The sequence below is a fragment of the Littorina saxatilis genome, linkage group LG3 (assembly GCF_037325665.1).
Source record: "Littorina saxatilis isolate snail1 linkage group LG3, US_GU_Lsax_2.0, whole genome shotgun sequence".
In the NCBI taxonomy this organism is placed as follows: domain Eukaryota; kingdom Metazoa; phylum Mollusca; class Gastropoda; order Littorinimorpha; family Littorinidae; genus Littorina; species Littorina saxatilis.
In genome coordinates this window covers 14,215,013-14,239,965 of record NC_090247.1, presented here as the reverse complement: position 1 = coordinate 14,239,965, position 24,953 = coordinate 14,215,013, and the positions used below count along the sequence as shown (strand labels likewise).

The 24,953-nt window shown below is 42.2% G+C and overlaps 1 protein-coding gene across 2 annotated transcripts in view; it reads right to left on the bottom strand.

Moving 5' to 3' along the window:
- LOC138961689 (uncharacterized) overlaps positions 1-24,953 on the bottom strand; it is a 44,801-nt gene continuing 19,848 nt past the window's right edge. For both annotated transcript variants that reach the window (XM_070333358.1, XM_070333359.1), the window contains exons 10-17: positions 20,669-20,910; positions 15,180-15,412; positions 14,335-14,774; positions 11,496-11,587; positions 10,654-10,815; positions 10,094-10,162; positions 9,062-9,232; positions 1-4,311 (exon numbers count right to left, since the gene is read on the bottom strand). In XM_070333358.1, coding sequence (XP_070189459.1) covers positions 4,192-4,311; positions 9,062-9,232; positions 10,094-10,162; positions 10,654-10,815; positions 11,496-11,587; positions 14,335-14,774; positions 15,180-15,412; positions 20,669-20,910 — 1,529 coding nt within the window. In that variant the 3' untranslated portion in view covers positions 1-4,191. The remainder of the gene's footprint in view (positions 4,312-9,061; positions 9,233-10,093; positions 10,163-10,653; positions 10,816-11,495; positions 11,588-14,334; positions 14,775-15,179; positions 15,413-20,668; positions 20,911-24,953) is intronic.

Below are 24,953 nucleotides of genomic sequence, written 5' to 3'. Positions count from 1 at the left end.
AACACGAGTGTTGTAAGCTGTATATCCCATGCGTACACCAAAGACAACGTGGACCACAATAAAGCACTGTAGTTGTCTGTGGTGTGTAAAATAGGTGAGCCAGCGAGGTGTGTTCCTCTTCACTACCCCATGCTAAAGCCACGTCGCCGAAGAAATGAAGTGCAAACAAGTGCATCCGTAAATGTGTGTTAAATCTACATTCAAACCACTGTTCGATTTGCTTTTGAATGCATTTTAGTTTCAAGATAGTAAAGAAAGCACACACAATGAAAGTTTTCATTGAATCAAAGACAGTTTCGATTTAGGTTCTGAGTCCGTCCAAGGTCACAGTTTCAGGCTACGGTTGCTAACACCGGTTTCGTTAACTCGGATCCCATTTCTAGTTTAATTTTTGTGTTGGAGTGTAGAATTACGAAAATAAACTAACATTTTACTGAATAACTTCCTTTAGATTTAAGCAGTCATTTCATGTTCGTGAAATATATCTCTTAGTTAATTTGTTCGATCGTGCTTGCGTTAATCAACCCATACCGGTAGTGTCAATTCTGTCTAAAACGGTGTAATGGCTGCTCCTTGAAACTGCGTGTTGAATACCGTTTGGACTGATTTTACTCCATCAGGATGAAATACACGTTTGCTGAGCTCTTGGATACTTTCATATAACCATGAACTTACGTCAGTGTAAAGCAAAAAAGTTGGACATGCTCGAAAAATGGATGAAACAGCCTGTGCTGGATGACCGTCGAAGCGAACCGGCCAGTCAAAAAGGTACACTCGTAACGCAGTGCATCTTTGCTTGTTGGAACACACGGAGGAAGGGAGGTTACTCTAGCTTCACCTCAAATGAACAGCGAGGTTCGTTTGCTGTCACTATCAGTTGATTCTTCGCTTTTGTTCTTTTTTTACTCGACCTGCACCCAAAGTGTAAAGATAAACGCTTTGTTTACTGTATCGCATACCACAGATACGTATCATGGTTTTGTCCTCTGTGAATGCTCTTCATCAATCCACTGAAACATGTTCGGTGCAGTGTCAAGTGTAGGCAGAAGTATAGTTCCTCGGCCAAACCGGAATCGGTACTATGATATATTTTTTTGAGCCCATTATGTATTTATTGAAGCCGAAAAATACAACATATATACCCATAGTAGCATTACAGAGACAAAGAAGCAGCTCATGGGATATATCTATATATATATACGACTAGTGTCTGTGTGTCTGTCTGTGTATCTGTGTGTCTGTGTGTCTGTGCGCGATGCACGGCCAAAGTTCTCGATGGATCTGCTTCAAATTTGGTGGGCATATTCAAGTAGACCCGGGACACGACACAACCTGGTCGATATTTCAACACGTGCTCTCAGCGCGCAGCGCGGAACCGATTTTGGTTCCACCTCAGCTATTTTGGTTCCACCTCAGCTTACCCGGGCCCCCATACCGACACACCATAGCCGCTACACCACATCACAACGCCAAAGTTCTCGGTGGATCTTTTTCAAATTTGGACACCGTATTCAGCTACACCCCGGACACAATATCATCGATGAGATATTTCAACACGTGCTCTCAGCGCGCAGCGCTGAACTCATTTTCGTTTTTGTGTTCATTTCACCATTATAAGTAACTCTTCCTTATCTTCTCCAGTGTTTGGCGTTTATCTCCCTTCCTTCGTGTGGCTTTCCCGTTCAGTTGTAAGTTACTACACTGCGCTGTCCACTGCGCTGAGCGTCTTCGGATATTCCCGGCGTTCTGTTACTGTTACCTATTTTTAGAAGGTCAACGCAGTGTACAGAACGTAAATTGGACCCGTAAATTATCCTCACTGTAAAAGTGCAAAGGTCGAATCAATTTATAGCCACGCGAAAAATACACTGTCATCTATCTCTCTATAGATACGGCTTCTCTGTGTTTGTGTGTGTGTGTGTGTGAGTGTGTGTGTCTCTATGTAAGCAACACCTGTGCATTCTTCAGTTCTGTTTGTGATGTGGTCTGGCGGCTTTTGTGTAATTTTATGTACTGGCCTTCCTTTGAGAAGCCATAACTTGCTCAGTCCTGTTTGAGTGGCGTTCGCCTCCAAAGGTGATTAACACGGTTACATTCGTCGACAAGGATGGGACTCGATATGGTCAGGAATGGCATTATGGCCACTGAATCATTTTCGTGCTGTTCCCATTCCACGAATCTGGGAGGGACCTAAGCTTGGCGGGTCCATAGTTCGGCGTACGGCTCTAAGTACTTCTTCCCGGCGAAGCGGGTATTCATTCTAGTAATATATATATATGGCCATTTTTGTACCCAATAATTTTTATTTGCTATACTCCTCCGTTTTTCTCCAACACACACACACGCACGCTCGCATACACACACGCACGCAAACGCACACGCACGCAAACACACAAACTCACGCACACACACACACAAACACTGACATATCCAAACACAAACGTATTTATTCATTCATTGCATGTGAGTGCATGTTGCTGGCTGACTGTTTACCCGTTTGATATTTAGATTTTGTGTGTGTAAAAAATGATTTGCTATTTGGTCGGTTGGTTTGTTGGTTGATTTATCATCTGAATACTGATATCTTTACCCTTACACTGGTGCAATTCAGTAACACATGTTACATAGCCACTGGTGAATTAACAGAGAGAAAAATAAAGAAAAACGGTCATAATTTTATAGGTTTTCGCATCCATGGGAGGTAATCGGAACCGACCAAACAGACTGAGCCAGTAGCGCGACATATGTCGTGACAACCAGGTGACAGTATACGTAAAGTAGCGCGACATATGTCGCGACAACCAGCCTAAGGGTAAAAAGTGTGCTCTCTTTTCTTTGCCTGAGGATTTGTTTTGGAAACAAAAGGCCATTTTCGTCAGATGTAAGCAAACACTCTCTCAGTTAACATTCAACAGTGATAACAATTTGTAATGACATTTCATGTTTTATTCAACTGATAACTTTAAGAGATATACGTCCTTAATTCTTCTTAATGAATAGTATTTAAGATAATACGTAAATACACGAATAAACAAATACATGAATAAATACATAAATAAATAAACATTTGAATAAATATCTAACTAAATATTTAAATAAATAAGCTTTATACATTGTAAATTGCAAAACACAGCTTCTCTTGATTCACTTCGTTACTGAACATTTTACAGTGTAATACACACATATTTTACACATGTACACAATGTATACAGTGTATAAACAGTAAATGCCTCATGTGTGTAGAAACATTAATTTGACATTGTAAAGATTTTTGTTTCTACACACGAGGCATCAAATTCCTTACAATATTCAATAAATGTTTAACCATGTATAAATCAATGTATTTACAACAATGATAATATGAGAAAATGTTAAAGGTTGTAAGAAACATAAAAGTAAAAAGACCAAACTGTTGTAAAACTTGTAAAATGATCAAATAAAATATGTATTACAATGTCAGACCATTCTTTTTATGGATTCTTCTCAATTCGTCCGTATCTGTTCTAAATGCGTTGTCAATTGTAAAACAGCATCTGTCTGTATGAGCTGTGTACTGGATGTTCTCAAGTATACGCGTAGGCATGTGTGTGTTTGAGTCTGATCACTGGTGTCCGGCTGTTTGTATAGTGTGTGTGTGAGCGTGTGTGTGTGTGTGTGTTAGCGAGCGTGTGTGTGTGTGTACCTTAGCAAATATGACAGTAAACTCACATAGACTACATGTGAACGAAAAACTGAAGACATGTTTAAAGAGCAGCGAAACAAAGTGTGCAGAGGCCGCAAGGAGAGCATCGGGCGCACACCCATTTTCACCACTCCTTTGTGTACTTTTAGCATTTAAGGTACATGGTCCTTCCTTCTCCAATAAACCATCATCACCGCACCATATCTGGCCCGGCCTTTACCTCTGATAAAACATCCGTGAACTTAAACGCGTGCCAAAAATCAACAACCTGGCTACTTCTAAATCAGGGTGTTGCTTTGTGTGTGAAGACATTTTGCACGTTAACAACGAAATTCGTTCAGCAAAATCCCCACTCTATAGAGACTACAGTTGTTTGGTGTGTGTCTTGGGTTAGCAGATGCTCTTGTCCCAAATAAAACTCGGGACAGAACTGTGGTGCCAATCATGTTCGCTTCCCGGAGAAGGAAGGTGTGTGTAGAAAGACAGGCGGGACAAGATCAGTGTGTGCGTCACACGCTTTCATTCTTAGTCAGCAACAAGAGTTTGGGATCCAAAGGCTCCATGGACTGAAAGTACAGCCCGTAGTGTTTCCTCTTACGGCCGATATCTTGCAATGTCTCACCGCTGATCTGCACAACCGAGCCACCGAGTTAAAACCAACATCCTAAAAAAATGTGAAAATGTTACGTCATACTTGATCTGCCTGTACTTTTAAACTGCTTCCTTTCTCTGTCAGACACTGCACCTCTCTCAGCTCTTTCAAATAACAGTTGAAAACTTTCTTTTTCACACAATATTACACCAACCCGGCCTAATGTCTTTTCCATTCCATTTCTGCACGTACTCCTCTCCCACAAAGTTGGCATGATTGTTGAAAGTGTTCGCTGGGTGTATATATAGTGTGTATAGCATATATGAATATTGTGTGAACATTAGGGGAAAGGCTCCTAATATGGACCGGCTCCTAATACGGACCACCTCCTGTTCTGACAAACTAACGGCGCTAGAGCGCTCAAAACAATTTCATTCGCTTTATTCACCCTCTCTGGATAAGTTGCACATGTCAAAACAGTTGCAGAAACACAAACCTCAAAACTGTTAGGCTTTTTCGCTTTTGTTCACTTTTGGTAGCGTTCACTCTAAATTTGCCGCCTAAAACGGACTCGTTTCTGTCCACAGCCAAAGCTTTCATAACACAAAAATGGCTATATATGACAGCTAAGACAGTATTTGTTACATTTTAACAGTGTGCACCCCGCGTTTCTACTGCAAACACAAAATAATAGCAAAACCTCAAAGTATGTGTGAGTCCCTTAATATGGACCACCTTCAACAAATCGAAGAAAATAACAAGAAGGGCAAAGCCCATACGACTCACATGCTTGACCTTGACATGACCTTGACCTTCAGGGTCAAGGTCAAATAACTAAACCTAGCAATGACATCATTCATACACTAAGAACTGCTTTACACATTTTTCCTACCAAAATACACGTGACCTTGACCCAAGGTCAAGGTCATCCAAGGTCATGCAACACAAAGCTGTTAATTCAAGACATAGGAAGTACAATGGTGCTTATTGGCTCTTTCTACCATGAGATATGGTCACTTTTAGTGGTTCACTACCTTATTTTGGTCACATTTCATAAGGGTCAAAGTGACCTTGACCTTGATCATATGTGACCAAATGTGTCTCATGATGAAAGCATAACATGTGCCCCACATAATTTTTAAGTTTGAAACAGTTATCTTCCATAGTTCAGGGTCAAGGTCACTTCAAAATATGTATACAATCCAACTTTGAAGAGCTCCTGTGACCTTGACCTTGAAGCAAGGTAAACCAAACTGGTATCAAAAGATGGGGATTACTTTGCCCTATATATCATATATAGGTGAGGTATTGAATCTCAAAAACTTCAGAGAAAATGGGAAAAATGTGAAAAATAGCTGTTTTTTAGACAACATTTATGGCCCCTGCGACCTTGACCTTGAAGCAAGGTCAAGATGCTATGTATGTTTTTTGGGGCCTTGTCATCATACACTATCTTGCCAAATTTGGTACTGATAGACTGAATAGTGTCCAAGAAATATCCAACGTTAAAGTTTTCCGGACGGCCGGACGGACGGACGGACGGACGACTCGGGTGAGTACATAGACTCACTTTTGCTTCGCATGTGAGTCAAAAACGAAAGGCAATTTTTATTAATTCATTAAGAAGCTTGCTGAAAATAACTTATAACTAGCCCTCGAGATTTAAAAAAAATATAACAAATAATCTTTTTTTTGTGGAAGTTGATAATTTCACTTATTTTCACTCTGTTTTTGATAAGCTTCTTCAGTTTCCTGGTGTGCTTCAAATAATGCTCTCATCAACCCGAAACAGCTAAATCTAAGCATATTTGAATTAGTCTGACTTGCACACTAAGTTGTATCATGTTATTTTGAAGTATATTATGGGGCTTTTTACAGTGATTCGTGAAGGCCGCTTCTCTGGTCCATATTGGGCGCACAGGCTCCTAATATGGACCCTTTGTGATTATTTCTGTATTTAATTTTTGCTGAAGGTCTATCAAAGCTATTTCACTCTAATTAGGCCTAACGGTTAAGCTAAGAGAGAAGGACTACCAACCACAAAATGAAACTTCTTCGCAAGAAAACCAGCTAGCTATCAGCAATAAACAAAAAGTGGTCCATATTAGGGGCCCTTCCCCTACCTGAGGTGATTTTTATGGTTACTTGTTTTATATAGGGTGTACATTTATATGTTCTATTCTGTATATGTTCTTTTGTAAAGGGCCTAGAGACATAGGTTATTATTATTTAAGTTATTGAGACATCCCAGTGCACTAAGGGCATAGCGCTGAGTTCAATAATTATTTTCGAGATTTTGCTCTATAAATCCCTTAGTGCACTGGGATTGTTTCAATAACGATATTGTCAGTACCGCCAGAGAAAAAAGATGATTCAAAAGGCACATTTTGCTACACGCATTTGGATAGGCAGAACTGTGTGGTCAGGTCGTGTAAGATCTATTTTTGTGTGGGCTGTCTCAAGTGTGTCGTGCTTTCGTCACACGCAAACTCTTGTTTTAAATTCTGTTGGTAAATTCCAGTGTAGCGTTAAACTAAAAAGTGATGATCTTTCATAGAGACCTCATTTGAACTTGGAGAAAGGGCTGTGCCCTTAGTCATTTGCGATTCAAAACCTCCAGTCGAGCTTCGACGGATTGACTGTGCAGAGTGGTGCCCCTTGAATTGACTCCAGACTGCTCGACGGTTAGCACATTTTCAAAATAAATGTGGTATGTTTCTCGTGTTGTATCTTCACTCATCGGGGAGTCTGGTACTAAATATGAACAGTAAGAATGCTCTGAATTCTACACGTATTATATCCCCATCGTTTTTTCGTTCACATTTGCCCAATATGTTAATTTGCTGAGCGGGGTGTATGTCGTCTTCTAGGCTAGGGCAATCGAACCACTGCAGTCTCATTTCAAAAACAAAAATTGCTCGTCACGTTGCATTGAGTCTGCACGCATGAGGCAGGCTGGTAATAAGTCTTATATATGGTAAGAACGTTCTGAACCCAACACGTTTTCGATTCCGATTGTTCTTGCCTTGAAATAATAATTCGGAAACCATCCATTTACTGAACTGATGCAGTCGTATTTCAGTGTAGTCTGCTACGTATGACAAGAGTCGATCGAGTCAGTCGACTTCCGAATGCTGGTCTAGCTGGTACGTTATCGGAATAACACTTGTGTTTTATGTTAGCCGCTGGGAATTGTATACTAACTCATCATTTGGTAATGTGGATAATAAGCTACATGCCACTAACACGGCATGAGAAGAATCTATGCAAGTCGAAAATGAGATGAGACGCAGCGGCTTCTATTTTTAGATCAGTGGCACTGTGGCACAGGCACATGCAATTTGTAAAAAAAAAAACCACTTCTGCTTTACTTGAGAAGCAGGAAATGTATGGTCATTTGGTATTGTGGAGAATATAAGCTACATGTCATTAATTAATTCTGAGGATGAGAGTACAGTCTCGCTTAGGCAAAAGGCGGAAGAATACGCTCTGTGGAAAAGTTAGCGCACTCTTGGAGTGCGCTAACAGTTTTAGCGCATCGCCATTAGCCAATCAACTGGTTCACATCAGTCATGTGACACCAGTACTTACTGACAATTAATATTTTCTCTGGTAGGTGTAAGTATTAGTTATCGTTAGATTTGACTGTGATATCCAGATTTGTCAGTCCCAATGTCGAGAAAGCTGAAATCGTATTAGATCGAGGCGTGATTCATGCTGGAGCAAAACGTTTAAATCGCCTGCTCATTTCCAGCCTTTACCTGAGTGATGTGGGCCGATACACTGCAATAGAACTCGCTTCTTGCCCCAAAGTTCAGTTATGTTTACGGCTGTTCCAGTCGCCTCCCTCGGTAAGATTAAAACATTCCATTCTGCTACTTCTCTGTTAAACGTGGGTGGGAAGAGTGTGTATTTATTCATTACACAGCTTAATCTTTCTCTCTGTTCACTGTTGCGACCAGATGTTTAATCTATTTCGTTGACCGTTTACCAAGTAGTCCGGGGCCTGTGATTAACGGAAAGATTAATGACGATTCAGCATCCTTGTTGTTTTTTCATCTTTTGTTCAAGTACACTCATATCCAGGGGTGTAAGTTTCCATCCGAAAATCCTAAATTCCTGTTTTTAAATTTTAGTATTCAAGTTTGTATTTGTATTCTTTGTTTTATCAAATTTCCAGCCTTAATTTCTCATCTCAGAGATTTTTGGTTGTTTGATTTTTTTTGGAGGGGGGGAGATGTGTGTATTGGGGATGGGCGCGGGGGTGGGGGTTCAATGTTACCTTATCCATGTAGAGAGCCCATGTCATGTTGAGCTTCTGTTTCTGCTGCAATGGGGGTGGACGCGGTGGTGGGGGTCGGATGTTATCTTATCCACGTAGAGAACCCAGGCTATGTGTTCTGCTTCTGTTTCTGCTGCATTGGGGATGGGGGTGGGGGTGGGATGTTACCTTATCCATGTAGAGATTCCAGGCCATGTTGAGTTTCTGTTTCTGCTGCATTGGGGATGGACGCGGGGGTGGGGGTGGGATGTTACCCTATCCATGTAGAGATTCCAGGCCATGTTGAGTTTCTGTTTCTGCTGCATTGGGGATGGACGCGGGGGTGGGGTGGGATGTTACCTTATCCATGTAGAGATCCCAGGCCATGTTAAGTTTCTGTTTCTGCTGCATTGGGGATGGACGCGGGGGTGGGATGTTACCTTATCCATGTAGAGATCCCAGGCCATGTTGAGTTTCTGTTTCTGCTGCATTGGGGATGGACGCGGGGGTGGGGGTGGTATGTTACCTTATCCATGTAGAGATCCCAGGCCATGTTAAGTTTCTGTTTCTGCTGCAGCTGGTAGGACGAGGGGTAGTGGCGCATGGCGCGACACAGCACTCTCTGCTGCGTCCTGCTGTCCGCGTGCAGCAGGAAGAACTGCTTGTCCAGCCCTATCACCTCCGCTCCACAGCTCACCTAGCACGGGGCATAATACTGATAATAATTAACACTTATTAATCGCCCCTTGTCACAAGAGATCACGCCGATGTACAATAGCAACAGCGTGCGCGCGCACACACACACACACACACACACACACGCGCGCGCGCACACACACTCACACACGCACATAGACAGAAAGTGCAGTTCTGGTTCCCATCAACAGAGCATGTTCCTCATCTGATCAATCTGCGACATACGACTGATTTTAATGCACGGGTAACAATGGTTTCCCGGCTGTGAATTGCAAAACAAATAATAAATGCAAATCGTGGCCCAGCTTCATAAAACCTAGGAAGTCTCACATCGAAACAGAAGCTACTCTGTGCGCTGGTTCTTTATATCTTCCTGCACGCATGCGAGTCAAGAAGATCCAGGCTTTGGAAATGATCGAGATGCTTCAGGAAAATCCTTGAAATCAGCTTCACGGAGCACATCACTGACGAGGGAGTCCGCAGAACCACCACTCAGGATATGGATCACGATAAAGGACTTGTTGACCACTGTCAAGAAGAGGACGTTGAGATGGCCAATTGACATGAATAGGCGGGCTTTCCAACATCGACCATCCTCCTGGGAACGCTGCGCGGGAAGAAGGACGACATAAGAAAAGATGGACAGACAACACAACGTGGACCGGGAAAAGCGTTGCGACAACCCACACGAGTGCTCACAACCGGTAGTGGTGGAGACAGCTAGTGCAGCGCTCGTCAGTGCAGTGCCCCTACGACCCGGTTACGAGATAGGGTCGCGGGTTACGAGATCAGTGAGTAAGCAGTGAGTGACAGAGAGAATATCACACACACACACACACACACACACCACTACTCAACTCACCAGAGAGACAGAGTATTGCGGGCCTTTGGTACTTGTTTGAAACAGTGGAAGCTCCAACTGGTCAAAACCCTGCGCACAACGAATAGAAGCTTAATCAGCAGACGGTCACAGCAAAGGTATCGATGCCCTCATCCTAAAAGAAAAGCTCTGCTTGCCTTGTTGGATATGTACGCATGACGGAACTTGTGGTCCGTTGCTCCGCTTGACTTGATAATTGAGCGCGGGTCGAGTGTGTATGTGTGTATGTGCGTGTTTATGTGTGTGTGTGTGTGTGCGTGTGTGTGTGTGTGTCTGTGTGTGTGTGCGTCTGTGTGTATGTGTGTGTGTATGTTTGTGCGTGTGTGTGTGTTCGTGTGTGTGTGTGTATGTGCGTACATGCGTGCGTGCATACGAGTGTGAGTATGTGTGTGTTTGTGTGTGTGGGTGGGTGTGAGTGTGTGTGTGTGTTTGTGTGTGTGGGTGGGTGTGTGTGTGTGTGTGTGGAGTGTGTGCAAAGATTTTCCTATCTGTCTGACCCGTTTGTCTGTCGTTCTAACTGATGCTACATGTAGCACACTCACAAAGACATCTCCTTCAGTCAGGGTGTCGACCTTGACGAAGAACTGGTCCTTTTGGGCTGTGTAGGGAGTGACACGCACCTTGGTTGGGGCAGGGGGCACACACTTGGCGGGTATCCTGTACTCTTTGCGTCGCGCAAGGCTAAACACTCGTGGTTCGTGGCCCTGGTGAAACGATAGAAATCAAATGGACACAAACCCAAATCAATGTTGTTTACTGAGACTCGCTGATTACTCAGGCGAGTTCATGACAACCCCACAATAGCATTTTTTTTCTTCCTTCAAAGATGTTTTTATTCAGGCAATTGTTCAGTTTTTCATGTGTTAGTATGCTTGCAGCTTGTATAGATGTAGTTTTTCGTTGTTCACTTGTGTGCTGAATGCTGCTGCACATGCGTTTTCGCTTTGCTTTGTATGTATGTATGCTTTTTTCATTGTAAAGCGCTTAGAGAACGTAAAGCGCTCAATAAATCTCCCATATTATTATTATTCCTGGAGTTCGTTTATTCTCCCCCTCGCTTAGCATAATCATCTCCGTAACATCCGGCAGCAACTGTGGGAGCAATTCCACCCTCTGAGATTTTTCAGCTCAGTTATTGCCAAACTAGTCTCTGCACTTAGAGTATTCTCAAACAAACTTGGTGTATTTTCAGAAAAATGAACGTACTCCACAGAGCATTTGAACATCAATGATTAAAACATGCTTCACACGCGTCCGTCATACCGCTAATTAAGTACCAGAAATGGGAGCAATTGTTTTGCAGAACGAACCCGAAAAGTGACATCACCCGGCCTGACAGAAACGTGTCCCCTGCATACCGAGTCTAAACGTATTAAACATTTACCTCGTAAGCGTCGTGTAATCGACGACTGCATAGGCGACGTCTTGACGGTGGCTGGTATCCAGTGGCCGGTATATGTCTGAGGCTGCTCCTCTCTGCCACAACAGAGAGGTTACAATCACCACAGGCTGAGCGGGGGTGGGGTGGGGGGGGGGGGGGGTGCCTCTCCGAAGAAGCAACGGAGACTGTCACGTGACAATATAATTACGTGCCCTCAAATTGTTTGAATTTAAAAAGCTCCAGCTTAAGAAATGTAAGAACTATTTTTGAAACCCAAAAGAATTCTGTATTCACCGATAAAAGGACAGCAGAATACAAGACGAATTTTCGCTTATTAAAGCTTCCATAAGGGAACATGTGTATTGTATTGAGCTTTCCTTGTATCGCGCGAGTACAGAATTCTTTTGTTTTTTTAACTTTGTTCATTTCACCACAGTCACTTCGTTTTTTTAATGTAAGAAAAAAATATAATTTAACAATTACGACCTAAACTAGAACCCGCTATAACCTTGCAATTTGACAAGAGTCAACCGAGCTTAAGATATATATCTGAATATCATCAAACCCTTGAAGCGTGCAAAGATTAAGGTGAAGGTATCCTAAACAGTTTCCTACGAAAGTCACAGTTTTCAATTGCTTCGTGCTGACGGGCGCAATGGTTTGTTGGTAAGACGCCGGCCTCCAAAGCGGAAGGTCGTGGGTTCGAATCCCGGCCCCTTCGTGTGTACACGCAAGCACTAGACCAAGTGCGCACGGAAAAGATCCTGTAATCCATGTCAGAGTTCGGTGGGTTATAGAAACACGAAAATACCCATCATGCTTCCTCCGAAAGCGGCGTATGGCTGCCTGAATGGCGGGGTAAAAACGGTCATACACGTAAAAATCGTGGGAGTTTCAACCCACGAACGCAGAAGAAGAATTGCTTCGTGCGTCTTTATTTATTGACCATTACTCCTGATTGTTGTCTTCCTAAGACTCTGCACTTTCCTTTTAAAAAAGGCGGACTGTGTATAACTGGATCTAACAACGTGTGAAAGTTTGAGCAGGGTTAAACCCTGGATACATGCGCTATATATGAATAGTACGCAATATTACACCCCCGGTATAGGGGTGTGTATAGGATTCGGTCGATGTGTTTGTTTGTTTGTTTGTGTGTGTGTTTGTGTTCGCATATAGATCTCAAGAATGAACGGACCGATCGTCACCAAACTTGGTGAACAGGTTCTATACATTCCTGAGACGGTCCGTACAAAAATTGGGACCAGTCAAACACACGGTTAGGGAGTTATTGGTGGATTAAGATTCTACAAGGACTTATAGAGGGACATATTAATGGTCAAAGGGAAATAACCTTCTCAGTTGGTGGCAGTGAGAATGGTTATTTCCCTTTGACCAACGGGGGGTGTTTTTCCTACCTCGGAGGAATTTCTTGTTATTATAGTCGCTAATGAATGAGGTAATACGTTTTACCGATAAAGGTACATACTGTGACTAACTGGAACCTGGCCGTGAGGAGGGTATCAGTTGGTATACATCCTTATGTACCCGTGTTGGTATGTTTGGTTATGAGTATCTGCTATAGGAAGTAGATATTTTGGAAAATATCCAATGCAAAGGGCGGCCATAGTTTGCATCGACTTCCTCTTATCACAACCAAACATACGTACACGGGTACATAAGGACGTAGACCAACTGTTGCGGTGATACCCTCCTCAGTGCCAGGTTTCAATTTGTCACAGTCTGTACTCGTACTCGAATAGGAAACAAACGTATCGCTTTATTCATTGGCGACTATCACGTGTTTGACCCAGTTAAGTGCAGAGTCTCACAAAAATTGCAAACTTTCTTGACCAAATTGAGTTTTGTTCAGCCTAGCAAAAATATGTGTACTAAGACACGTGCGTGACCTCATTTCTGAAACAATGACATCATTGTCTAGCCAAGACTTAAGAAAAGCCAGACACTAAGCTGTGACCAAATCACACAATGACATCACAGCTTGATGACCTCAAGACGTATTTCCTTGATAGCTCAGTGGATATTCCAAATTTTGGTCATGTCTGCAGATTATCAACACGTACACTTGTGTGAAATTTGGAGGTTTTTGCTCCCAAAATAACCAAGAAAATATCAACGTAAAGTTTTGACAAACATGACCCCGCTGTGACCCCAAAATGTGACCGGGGTAAACCAAACTAGGGTCATGTTGGCAGATTATCAAACCCTTGAAGTGTTCAAAGTGTCAAAGCTCTAGCTTTACAAACGCCTGAAATAACGTCAATGTTAAGTTATTATGAATCAAACATGACCCCCTGTGACCCTACAACTTGACGAGGGTCAATCAAACTTTGGTCAAGTCGGGAGATTATCAAACCCTAGAAGTGCGCAAGGTTTCAAAGCTATAGCTTCGAAACTTTCCGAGATAACCTCAACGTTAAGTTTTTATGAAACGTTTGACGAGGGTCAATTAAACTGGGTTCACTTCGTGCGATCATCAAACCCTAAAAGTGTTTAAAGTTTCAGAGGTGTAGCTTGAAAAACTTTTAAGATAACATCAGTGCCATCACGGTTAAGTATTTTGGCCGTCGGTCCATCCATACAGACAGACACATATGAATCTTAATACCAAAAAATAATAATCCTGTCCTGTTAATACATTTGTGATCATAATGAAATAGTTATTAATCCAGTTTAACCTATTTCTGGTAATCAATTACGAAGTGTTGTGTCCCATTATTGATTAAAAAAAAAAGAATTGTTATTGTAATTATTTTTTCAAATTCATGCTAGCCATATTTTTTTTGTTTTAAATATTGCCTTGCCTAGTTAAATATTTACTTACTTCTATCCTCTTGATGTTCAAGCTTTTCGGGGGCATCGGATCCAGTGCGCTTGATGGTTTGGGAAAAAGAGAACCCAGGTTTGGGATCGCTCTGGCTCATGCTGCGCGCTGCGTCTTGGGAGAATTGTTTGCTTTTCTTAACATCCTTGTTATTGTTCACACCAGTGTTCTCGTTGACGTCATTGTTCTTTTTGACGTCATTGTTCTTGTTGACGTTATTGTTCTCGTTGACATCATTGTTCTTGTTGACGTCATTGTTCTTGCTGACATCATTGTTCTTGTTGACGTCATTTTTCTTGTTGACGTCATTGTTCTCGTTGATATCATTGTTCTTGTTGACGTCATTGTTCTTTTTGATGTTATTGTTCTGGCTGGCATCTTGCAAAGACACAGACCGGCCCGTTTTCTTCGACAATACGCTAACCTTCTTCACAAAAGACCTGCAATTGCGATACATAAGGGAAATTCTGCAGTTATTCATTGAAAGATACATATAACGTGTAAACCATTCCAGATCTATCCAGACTTTCAAACGGCGTAAGAGTATTCTTCCAACTGGAAACACACACCCGACATCTGAGCAGAGCAGCAATGTGTGTATGAATTTATTTCGCGAGATGAGATAAGAGTTCAATGATATCTGTCCGCATGGTGAAAACTCTCCATCTCTCTCTCTCTCTCTCTCTCTCTCTCTCTCTCTCTCTCTCTCTCTCTCTCTCTCTCTCTCTCTCTCTCTCTATCAAAACGTACTGTAAGAAACCGAAAGCCCAAAGACACAGAAGTCCATTGATTTTGTGTAAGTCACAGCTCTGATGTAGCCAGTCACCAAGACAATCGAGACTTACCTTTTTGGCTTTAGCATGTTTAACGTTTCCTCTTCTGTCAACGAGTGTGATCGTTTCAGCCTGTCAGTCTGTTTATCCCAAAGCGCGTTGTGTTCATCTGAAGATCCCTCTACTGTCAATGAGTGTGATGGTTTCTGCTCGTCAGTCTGTTTCCAAGGGGGAGCCCAAAGCGCGTTGTGTTCACCTGAAGATCCCTTCACTGTTGATGTGTTTGATGTACGTCCTGCCCGACTCTGTTTCCAAGGAACCAGAAACAAATTATCTGCTGCACTAGCTCTATTGACATTGAAGGAAATGACATTTTTTTACTGTTACGACCCAAACACAACCCTACTGTGGCCTGGAAAAATGACCAACCAGGATCTTGAGTCATGTTCAGAAGTCATTAAAACCTTATTGCATTGGACGTTTCAAAGATCTTGCTTTAAACTATTCGAACATAATCATTAATGATAACTTTTATTGAACCCAATCTGACCCCATTGTGACCTTGAAACGTAATGCATGTCAACCATACCCAGGTTAAGTTTAGAGGCCATCAAACTTGGGCATTTGTGAAGTTTCAAAGCTCTTGCTTCAAACACTTGAAAGAAAACAATGATTTTCCCGTTTCTCTTCCAGAATTGACCCCACTGTAACCTTGACATTATTCAAGGTTTAACCAGACTTGGATCATCAAATCCAAACAAAATGTATGACATTTCGAAGATCTAGCTTTGAAAACGCTCAAGAAATTAATACTTTTTAATACTGCTGCGACCTTGAAAACAGACCTGGGTCACATGGGGTAATCATCAAACCCTAGAAGTGTGTAAAGTTTCAAAGCTCTAGGTACAACAAAAACATTTGAGAAAACCTCAACGTTAAATTTGTATTACCCGAACTTAAACCCGTTGTGACCTTGAAAGCTGACGAGATTCTACCAGAGTTGAGTCGGGCGATTATCTGACCTTAAAAGTTTGTATAGGTTCCAAGCTCTTGCTTCCAAAAAATCTGTGTCGCACTATTGCTGGTGGAATGAGGCGATAGTAAAATAACGCTTGTCTTGTGGAATGTCGCTCTTGTGAAATGTGGCTGTCATGACATGTCGCTCTTGTGAAATGTCGCTGTCATGACATATCGCTCTTGTGAAATGTGGCTGTCATGACATGTCGCTCTTGTGAAATGTGGCTGTCATGACATGTCGCTCTTGTGAAATGTCGCTGTCATGACATGTCGCTCTTGTAGAATGTCGCCGAAATGATGCTTGGCTAATGGAAAGTTGTGAAATATCGCTCTACATGTTATGGGATGTCGCGCTAACGGAATGTAGCGCTGGTGGAATGAGGCGCTAGTGGAATGACGCTTGGTTATTGAAATGTTGCTCCAGTTGAATATCGCGCTATTGGAATATCGTTCTTGTGGATTGATGCGCTAGTGGAATTTCGCGCTATTGGAATGTCGCTCTTGTGGAATGTTACTCTAATGGGATGTCACACTAACGAAATGTCGCGCTAGTGGAATGTCGCTCCAGTGGAATGTCGCGCAATTGGAATATCGAGCTTGTGGAATGATGCGCTTGTGGAATTTCGCGCTAGTGGAATGTCTCTCTTGTAATATGTTACTCAAATGGGATGTCACAATAACGGAATGTCGCGCTAGTGGAATGTCGCGCTATTGGAATATTGTGCCTGTGGAATGATTGGCTAGGGGAATTTAGCGCTAGTGGAATGTCGCTCTTGTGGAATGTTACTCTAATGGGATGTCACACTAACGGAATGTCGCGTAAGTGTAAATCACTCCATGGGATTATCGTGTTTGTGTAATGGTAATGTTACGCGAGGGGAATGTCGCGCTAGTGGAATGTTGTGCTAGAGGAATGTCGCGCTAGTGAATGTCACCCCAGTGAATTAGTCATCGTACCTCTCCGTTCACCCCTTCAACCTTTCATCCACCCTACTCCTTGTCCTAAGACTGACCAAGGGTAAGGGCATTTTGCGTCAGGGGAGTAACATTTTCGTCCAAAATGTTTACTCGGAGTAAACCTGTCGTGGGGAGTCAATTGGTCGTGCTTAAAGGATCCCAACAGGCTATTTTTGGTGTCAAAAACGCGTTTATTTGCGTTTTGGCGTGACTTGAGTTAACCAGACATATGCATGCTGTAGGAAATTGTTTTCTCACCTTCCCTCACAGGGTTTAGTTTATTTCGGAATCGTTTAGGCCATAATCCGGCGAATTTCGTGGCTGAAGCGAAGCGTTTTCGCGTTCCGATCTGGCGGCCATTGTATCTCGAACGTCCGCGAGAGTACGGAAGTGGTGAATTCTGGGTAAAATTTTCGATGACGTCAGAAGGGGTATTCATAGAAGCAACTTTAGCTGCTGAACCTTACAGTTTTGAGCCTGGGAGTTAAGGGTCTGCGCGCGCCGTGATTTGTGATCTTTTTTTTTTTTTACAAATCACGTTAATGTTCCCGATATCTTCTTGTCATCCCAATAGTCAAGGCACAAAAACAAAATCCCTTGAGTTTTGGGGTAGCGGGACTCCGTTGATTTTGTTTTCTTTCTCCATATCATAACTAGATTGTCCCGTCGCTGGGAAATTGGGATCACTTCCTCCCAGTGGAAAGGTAGCAGCAACAGAGTCACGATACCCCAAAGTCAAGGGAGATCTTTGGGATTTTTCTTCCTTTTCTTTATTGTCCCATCGCTGGGAAATTTGGGTCGCTTCCTTCGAGTGAAAAGCTAGAAACAACAGAGTCGCGCTACCCGAAAGTCAGTGAATCTATTAGATTTTTTTTCTCCATTTCTTTATTGTCCCATCACATTCCACAACTTGGACACATACCAAAACTTGGACACATGACGATATTACCACGTCTTTGACACATACCACAACTTGGTCACATACCTCAACTTGGACACATACCACATCTTAGACACATACCACAACTTGGACACAGACCACATCTTATACGCATACCACAACTTGGACACATACCATAACTTGGACACATTACAATAGCTTGGATACATACCACAACTTGGACACATACCACAACTTGGACACATACCACAACTTGGACACATACCACATCTTGGACACATACCACAACTTGGACACATACCACTACTTAAACACATACCACAACTTGGACACATTTCACATCTTGGATACATACCACATCTTGGACACATACCACATCGTGAACACATACCACAACTTGGACACATACCACAACTTGGACACATACCACATATTGGACACATACCATAACTTGGACACATTACCACATCTTGGACACATACCCCAACTTGGACACATACTACATCTTGGACACATACCACAACTTGGACACATACCACATCTTGGACACATACCACATCTTGAACACATACCACATCTTTGACACACCACAACTTGGACACATACCACAACTTGGACACATACCACAACTTGGACACATTCCACATCTTGGACAAATACCACAATATTGCACATATTGGACACATACCACAACTTGGACACATACCACAACTTGGACACATTCAACAACTTGGAAATTTCCACAACTTGGACCACAAACGCGACTCTGTTGCTGCTAACTTTTCACTGGGAGGAAGCGATCCGAATTCGCCAGCGATGAAGGAAAATAACGAAATGGAAAAAGAAAGAAAAACAAATCTAATGGATCGCTTGACTTTGGGGTAGCGCGACTCTGTTGCTGCTAGCTTTCCACTGGGAGGAAGCGATCCGAATTTCCCAGCGATGGGACAATAGGCTGAATAGAGATATTTTTTTTTAAATTTTTTTTACAAATCGCGGATTTAGGTTCGACGTAATTTGTACAATATTTTTACATTTTTACAAACCACGGGTTAACAGCTCAGTTGGAGGTTTAATTGGTGCCAGTGTGTAGACATACAGGCCGAGGGAGTGGCTTAGGAGCGAGCAGATAGGTGTATCGTTATCAGCGTCTGTTACTGGAGATCGTTCTTACAGCGGCGTCCGAGTTGAGACGGAAGTGTCCCACCTATTTGGGTTGATAATCGGGGATTAATGTAGAATTGTATCCTCTTAGTCAGGTTTGAGGCACAAAGTGTACGAGGAAAAAACATTCTCTCTCAAGGGTGGAAGTAAAATGTCTGCCAGACTCAGCAAATAGATTAGGCAGCCCATGATCACTGTTGTGAGTGTAGTTGAAGTTCTATCGGATTTGTTGTTGGCTATGTTGTTGAAGACGTATAATTATGTTCTCGAATTTAAGTTGATGTTGTTGTTGTCGTCGTCGTAGATGAAATCAAGGTTGTAACGTGTCAAATCAATCGTGTTCCACCTACAGTTTATCAGTGTAAAGCTGTTGTTGTTGACATTGTAGTTGTTCTTGGTTTTCGAGTTGTTGTCAGTGTTATTGTCGTCGTTGTAGTTGTTACCCAGTCGGATAGAAACAAACAAAAACTCAAGCCTGAGTTTTTTGTTTGCAACTCCGAACATTCGGCAGCAGCACACTCTCTCGGCATGATATCGGGAGCACGCGCGCATCCACAGCTGCAGCAAAGACGCACACCGAGCGTTGCTACTTTCGCTTCTGGCTCCCCCCTTGTGACGTCACAGCCAAGGGCTTGCCGCCGCGGGGAATTTGAAGTCTCGCGTAGCAGACGAATTTGGTCGCTTTTTGAGCATGCATTTTGTGTAAAATTAGACTGATGCAACACAAAACCTGAGATTTACTGATCGGTTTTTACACCCCCCGTATAGGGGTGTGTATAGGTTTCGGTCGATGTGTTTGTTTGTGTTCGCATATAGATCTAAAGAATGAACGGACCGATCGTCACCAAACTTGGTGAACAGGTTCTATACATTCCTGAGACGGTCCTTACAAAAATTGGGACCAGTCAAAAACACGGTTAGGGAGTTATTGGTGGATTAAGATTCTACAAGGACTTATAGAGGGACATCGATGTGTTTGTTTGTTTTCGCATATAGATCTCAAGAATGAACGGACCGATCGTCACCAAACTTGGTGAACAGGTTCTATACATTCCTGAGACGGTCCTTACAAAAATTGGGACCAGTCAAACACACGGTTAGGGAGTTATTGGTGGATTAAGATTCTACAAGGACTTTTAGAGGCACATATTAATGGTCAAAGGGAAATAACCTTCTCAGTTGGTGGCAGTGAGAATGGTTATTTCCCTTTGACCAACGGGGGTGTTTTTCCTACCTCGGAGGAATTTCTTGTTGCATCTGTAGATGCTTACCTATATCATTAAATCAACCCCAACTGCTTTATCTGACCTTAAAAAGAGCCTGTTATGGTCCTTTAACCCAGCAGCAAGGAGTGCCCCTTTCCCGCGCGCTGCTTCACGTGCCTCCACAGCGCAGAGAAGGATTGTGATGTCTCTGTGTACTCTGCTGTCTCTGGTAACGTACAGAGTAGTATCCACTGAAGCTAGCAGGGACTGTAGTGTTACACCTCTAGCAAACTCTTACAGACCTCCTCGTGGCTAACCTTCAATCCGCTGGCTGAAACATCTTGGCTTCGCTTTCCTACTGATTTCTTCCCACTGGAGATACGTCGTAGTCTGGCCCCTGTCGAAATCTTCTTGCTGCGGAGGGCGGCGTGCCTGTTGGGGAATTTGATGCTGGTCACCGAAAAGTCATAGAGCTTCTCCAGCTGGGTATCAGACCCCTCGTCAGGCCGCACCAGGCGGTACGGGACCGTCTTCGCAATTTCTTTGGCGTCCATTTGTGCTGTGTAGAACAGACGTGACAGAGAGCTGAGAGCCTCTGTATTCTTGGCACAATATTTCAAAAATCCGGAAAGTAAGGCCTTAATAGAAAATCATTTGAAAGTAATAAGGGATTCTTTTCAAGAAATAAGGCCTTATTTCTCAACTGAAGATCGGGAAAAGGGGGAGGGGGGAGATAGAGTGTGTGTGTGTGTGTGTGTGTGTGTGTGTGTGTGTGTGTGTGTGTGTTTGCAGATGTGTCAGGACAAATACAGGTGTACAGGAGTGTTACAAACCAAATCCAACCTGTGATTTCGATATTTTGTCTCTTATTTGATTTATTCTCGTAGATATAATGAGCTCAGAATTTCTAAAATCATGCCTGCGTAGTTCTTAAAAAGTCTCTTTGTTATTGCACAAAGACACCATTCCTGGAGAAAATACAAGTCGCGTAAGGCGAAATAACAACATTTAGTCAAGCTGTCGAACTAACAGATTGAAACTGAACGCACTGCTTTTTTCACCAAGACCACATACTCGTAGTTTCGTCAGTCCACCGCTTGTGGCAAAGGCAGTGAAATAGACACGCCATGCGGAATAGTGCGGTAGTGGTCGCGTTTAGCAGGATAACACGCTTTTCTGTATGTCTATTCTTTTTAGCTTACTGAGTTTGTTTTTAATCCAAACATATCATATCTAAATGGTTTTGGAATCAGGGACCGACAAGGAATAAGATGAAATTGCTTTTAAATCGATTTCGGAAAATTAATTTTAATCATAATTTTCATATTTTTAATTTTCAGAGCTTGTTTGTAATCCAAATATAACATATGTATATGTTTTTGGAATCAGAAAATGACGAAGAATAAGATGAAATTGGTTTTGGATCGTTTAATAAAAAAATTATTTTAATTACAAGTTTCCGATTTTGAATGAGTTTGGTCATTAAAAATCGGAAACTTGTAATTAAAATTAGTTTTTAAGCCACCAAGCTGAAATGCAATACCAAAGTCCGGCCTTCGTCGAAGATTGCTTTTCCAAAATTTCAATCAATTTGATTGAAAAATGAGGGTGTGATTCAACCTTTGCAAAAAGCCGGATATGACGTCATCAAAGGTGTTTATCGAAAAAATGAAAAAACCTTCAGGGGATATCATTCCCAGGAATGTTCATGTCAAATGTTATAAAGATCGGTCCAGTAGTTTAGTCTGAATCTCTCTACACACACACACGCGCACAGACAGACACACACACACACACACAGACACACACACACACACACACACACACACACATACACCACGACCCTCGTCTCGATTCCCCCTCTATGTTAAAACATTAAGTCAAAACTTGACTAAATGTAAAAAGGAGCAAGAAGATTGGACAGTTAGTATAGAAGATGAATATGTCCCAAATATATATAAAACATCAGAAATTGTGAAAGAAACAATTGAAAGTCAGCAGAGACTTTCTTCCGAGATTTGTTAAAATCTCTTAGCAGAGAAAGAGAGAGAATTAAATATCCCTTCACAGACAGCCTAATGGGAGCATCAGACCCTCCTCAAGGGGGACCGAGATTTACAGAGCAAAGTCCCTTTGTGGGGGACGTATCGCAAGGTAATCTAGTCCTGAGGAGGACCATTGTATTTGTACCTAGACCAGACCCGTGTTTCGACACTATTGTGTCTCATCAGTGGTCAGGTGGTACTGATGGCGAGAGTTGTCAACCCATGGTATCCAACTAAGAAGCAAACCACTCTCTGAATGGTAGCTTCTGTTGGCATGGGAGACTACCCTCATCTGACAACCCCAAGGGGATACCTGTGAAGGGAAACACTTTGATTTAAGGCCAAAGTGTAGAATTGATATTTATTAAGAAAGAATTTAGAAATTTAGACAAGTTTTAACCAAGAAATTAGGTTAAAACAAGGGAAATTTGAATATATATATATATGGGAGATTTATATAGCGCCTGACGTTCTCTAAGCGCTTTACATATTAATTTCTGCCGTGTGAGATGGAATTGTTTACACAATATAATATATCACGCATTCACATCGGCCAGTAAATCTCAAGCCATTACGGCGAATATTTACTTTTCACGGCCTATTATTCCAAGTCACACGGGTATTTGGTGGACATTTTTTTTTTATCTATGCCTATACAATTTTGCCAGGAAAGACCCTTTTGTCAATCGTGGGATCTTTAACGTGCACACCCTAATGTAGTGTATACTCAAAGACGGGACTGATGCTCACAACATGTTTCTGAGAAAACGGCGTCAAATTCTTTCGAAATGGTGTCAAATGTGAATAAAACAGTTTGAAAATAATCATTCAATTGCAAGAAAGAGGTTGACAATGACAACATGACATTGCACAGTGATTCTATGGTTTTCAAATTAGCTAAAATGCTGAGAACCCAAACGTTTTTTGGCCAACATTCTTTGCCATCTCTGGCCTTTAAGGTATTGACCTTGTCGGGTCAAGGTGCACAAAGCCCCTAGGGCTTTCAGGCATGCCCAAGGCAGCTATCCGTTTGACAAAAATACTAAGTTTCATTGTTTTAAGACTTAATGTTGGTCTGTCATCTGGCAGGAAGACGTCGCCCTCGACCAGGCTCACATCAGGTCCCGCACGTGAACTAATTACGTCAAAAGCCTACATGGAAGTCTATTAGTCTGAGGGAGAGGGAGAATTATTTCTATTCTGGTTACTTTACCTCAAGACAGTGTGTGTGATTAAATAAAACAATTGTAAAAGATGGCATGTGACCCCCGCAATGCCCCATTAAACAGCTTCCCAAAATGCATGATGTAACTCAAGTTGGTGTCTAACATGCACCTCATGTATTCCTCTTTCCGCTGCATTAAAATGATCATTGACAATATAGCTCGCATTGCCCGTATTCAGACTGCTTGAAAAAATGTACTGTCAGAAACCAAAACCTTGCATTCAAAAATGTTTTATGGATATCATTTGCACCCAAGCACACACTTCGTGTCAAAGTGATGTGGACTAGCTTATGCTCACTGCGCCTTGTGGTTTCGGTAGCTCTGCATGTAAACATGACGGAAATAAATCAATTCAAAGTTATGTAGTTCGAAAACACAAGGCTACGTACGACACGCATAACTTGCATGTTACAACTTGGACATTGTCTGGGTGGGGAGTTTGCCCAGTCGGTAGAGGCGCTGGCTTTAAAACCGGTTGTTACTATCAGCGTGGGTTCAACCCCCAAGTTCGGCGCGGGATGTGTGTCCCAGAGTCAACTTTATGCAGACTCTCCTCGGTGTCCGAACACCCCCGTGTGCACGCATGCGCACGATAAAGATCCCAGGGTCACAGCGAAAGGCACAGGCCTTGGAAACACGAATACATGCATGCAAAAATATGAAGCCCCGGTGTCCGTTCGGCCAACAACCCATAAAGTAACCATTTCAGCACTGACCCAAGACGACCCAACCCGGTCCCTAGCCCATTTCAGGTCTCCTCTAGCCAGCTGTCTACACCCCCCTCCCCCCACTGCTTTTTTTTTAATACAAAGCCGGGTTTTCTTGTGTAACATGCCCCTAATGGCTTTGCAGTGAGGGCGTAAAACTTACATTTTCTCTCTCACGACGGACATTAAAGGCATAAAAAACGCTGGCGCTGGACCCGAGTACTCTTCAGACTGGTATGAAAGTTTTTGTCTTGTGCACGTGGATTTAAAAAAAAAAAATATTTATTTTACACAATCAAAAAAATTATTAGAGTAAAATAAAACATTAAAACGTTCATAATAAACAATAGTAAACAAGAATTAAAAAAAAAATATATAGACCGCCCATGCCGGGAATCGAACCCGGATCCCTTGGATTTAAAAAAAAAAAAAAAAAAAATTTTAATTTATTTTACACAATTAAAAAAATTATTACAGTAAAATAAAACATTAAAACGTTCATAATAAACAATAGTAAACAAGAATTTATTATAAAAAAAACCCAAAAAATAAAAAAATAAAAAAAACAGACAGCCCATGCCGGGAATCGAACCCGGATCACTTTAGCCATAGTCGTAAACGCTT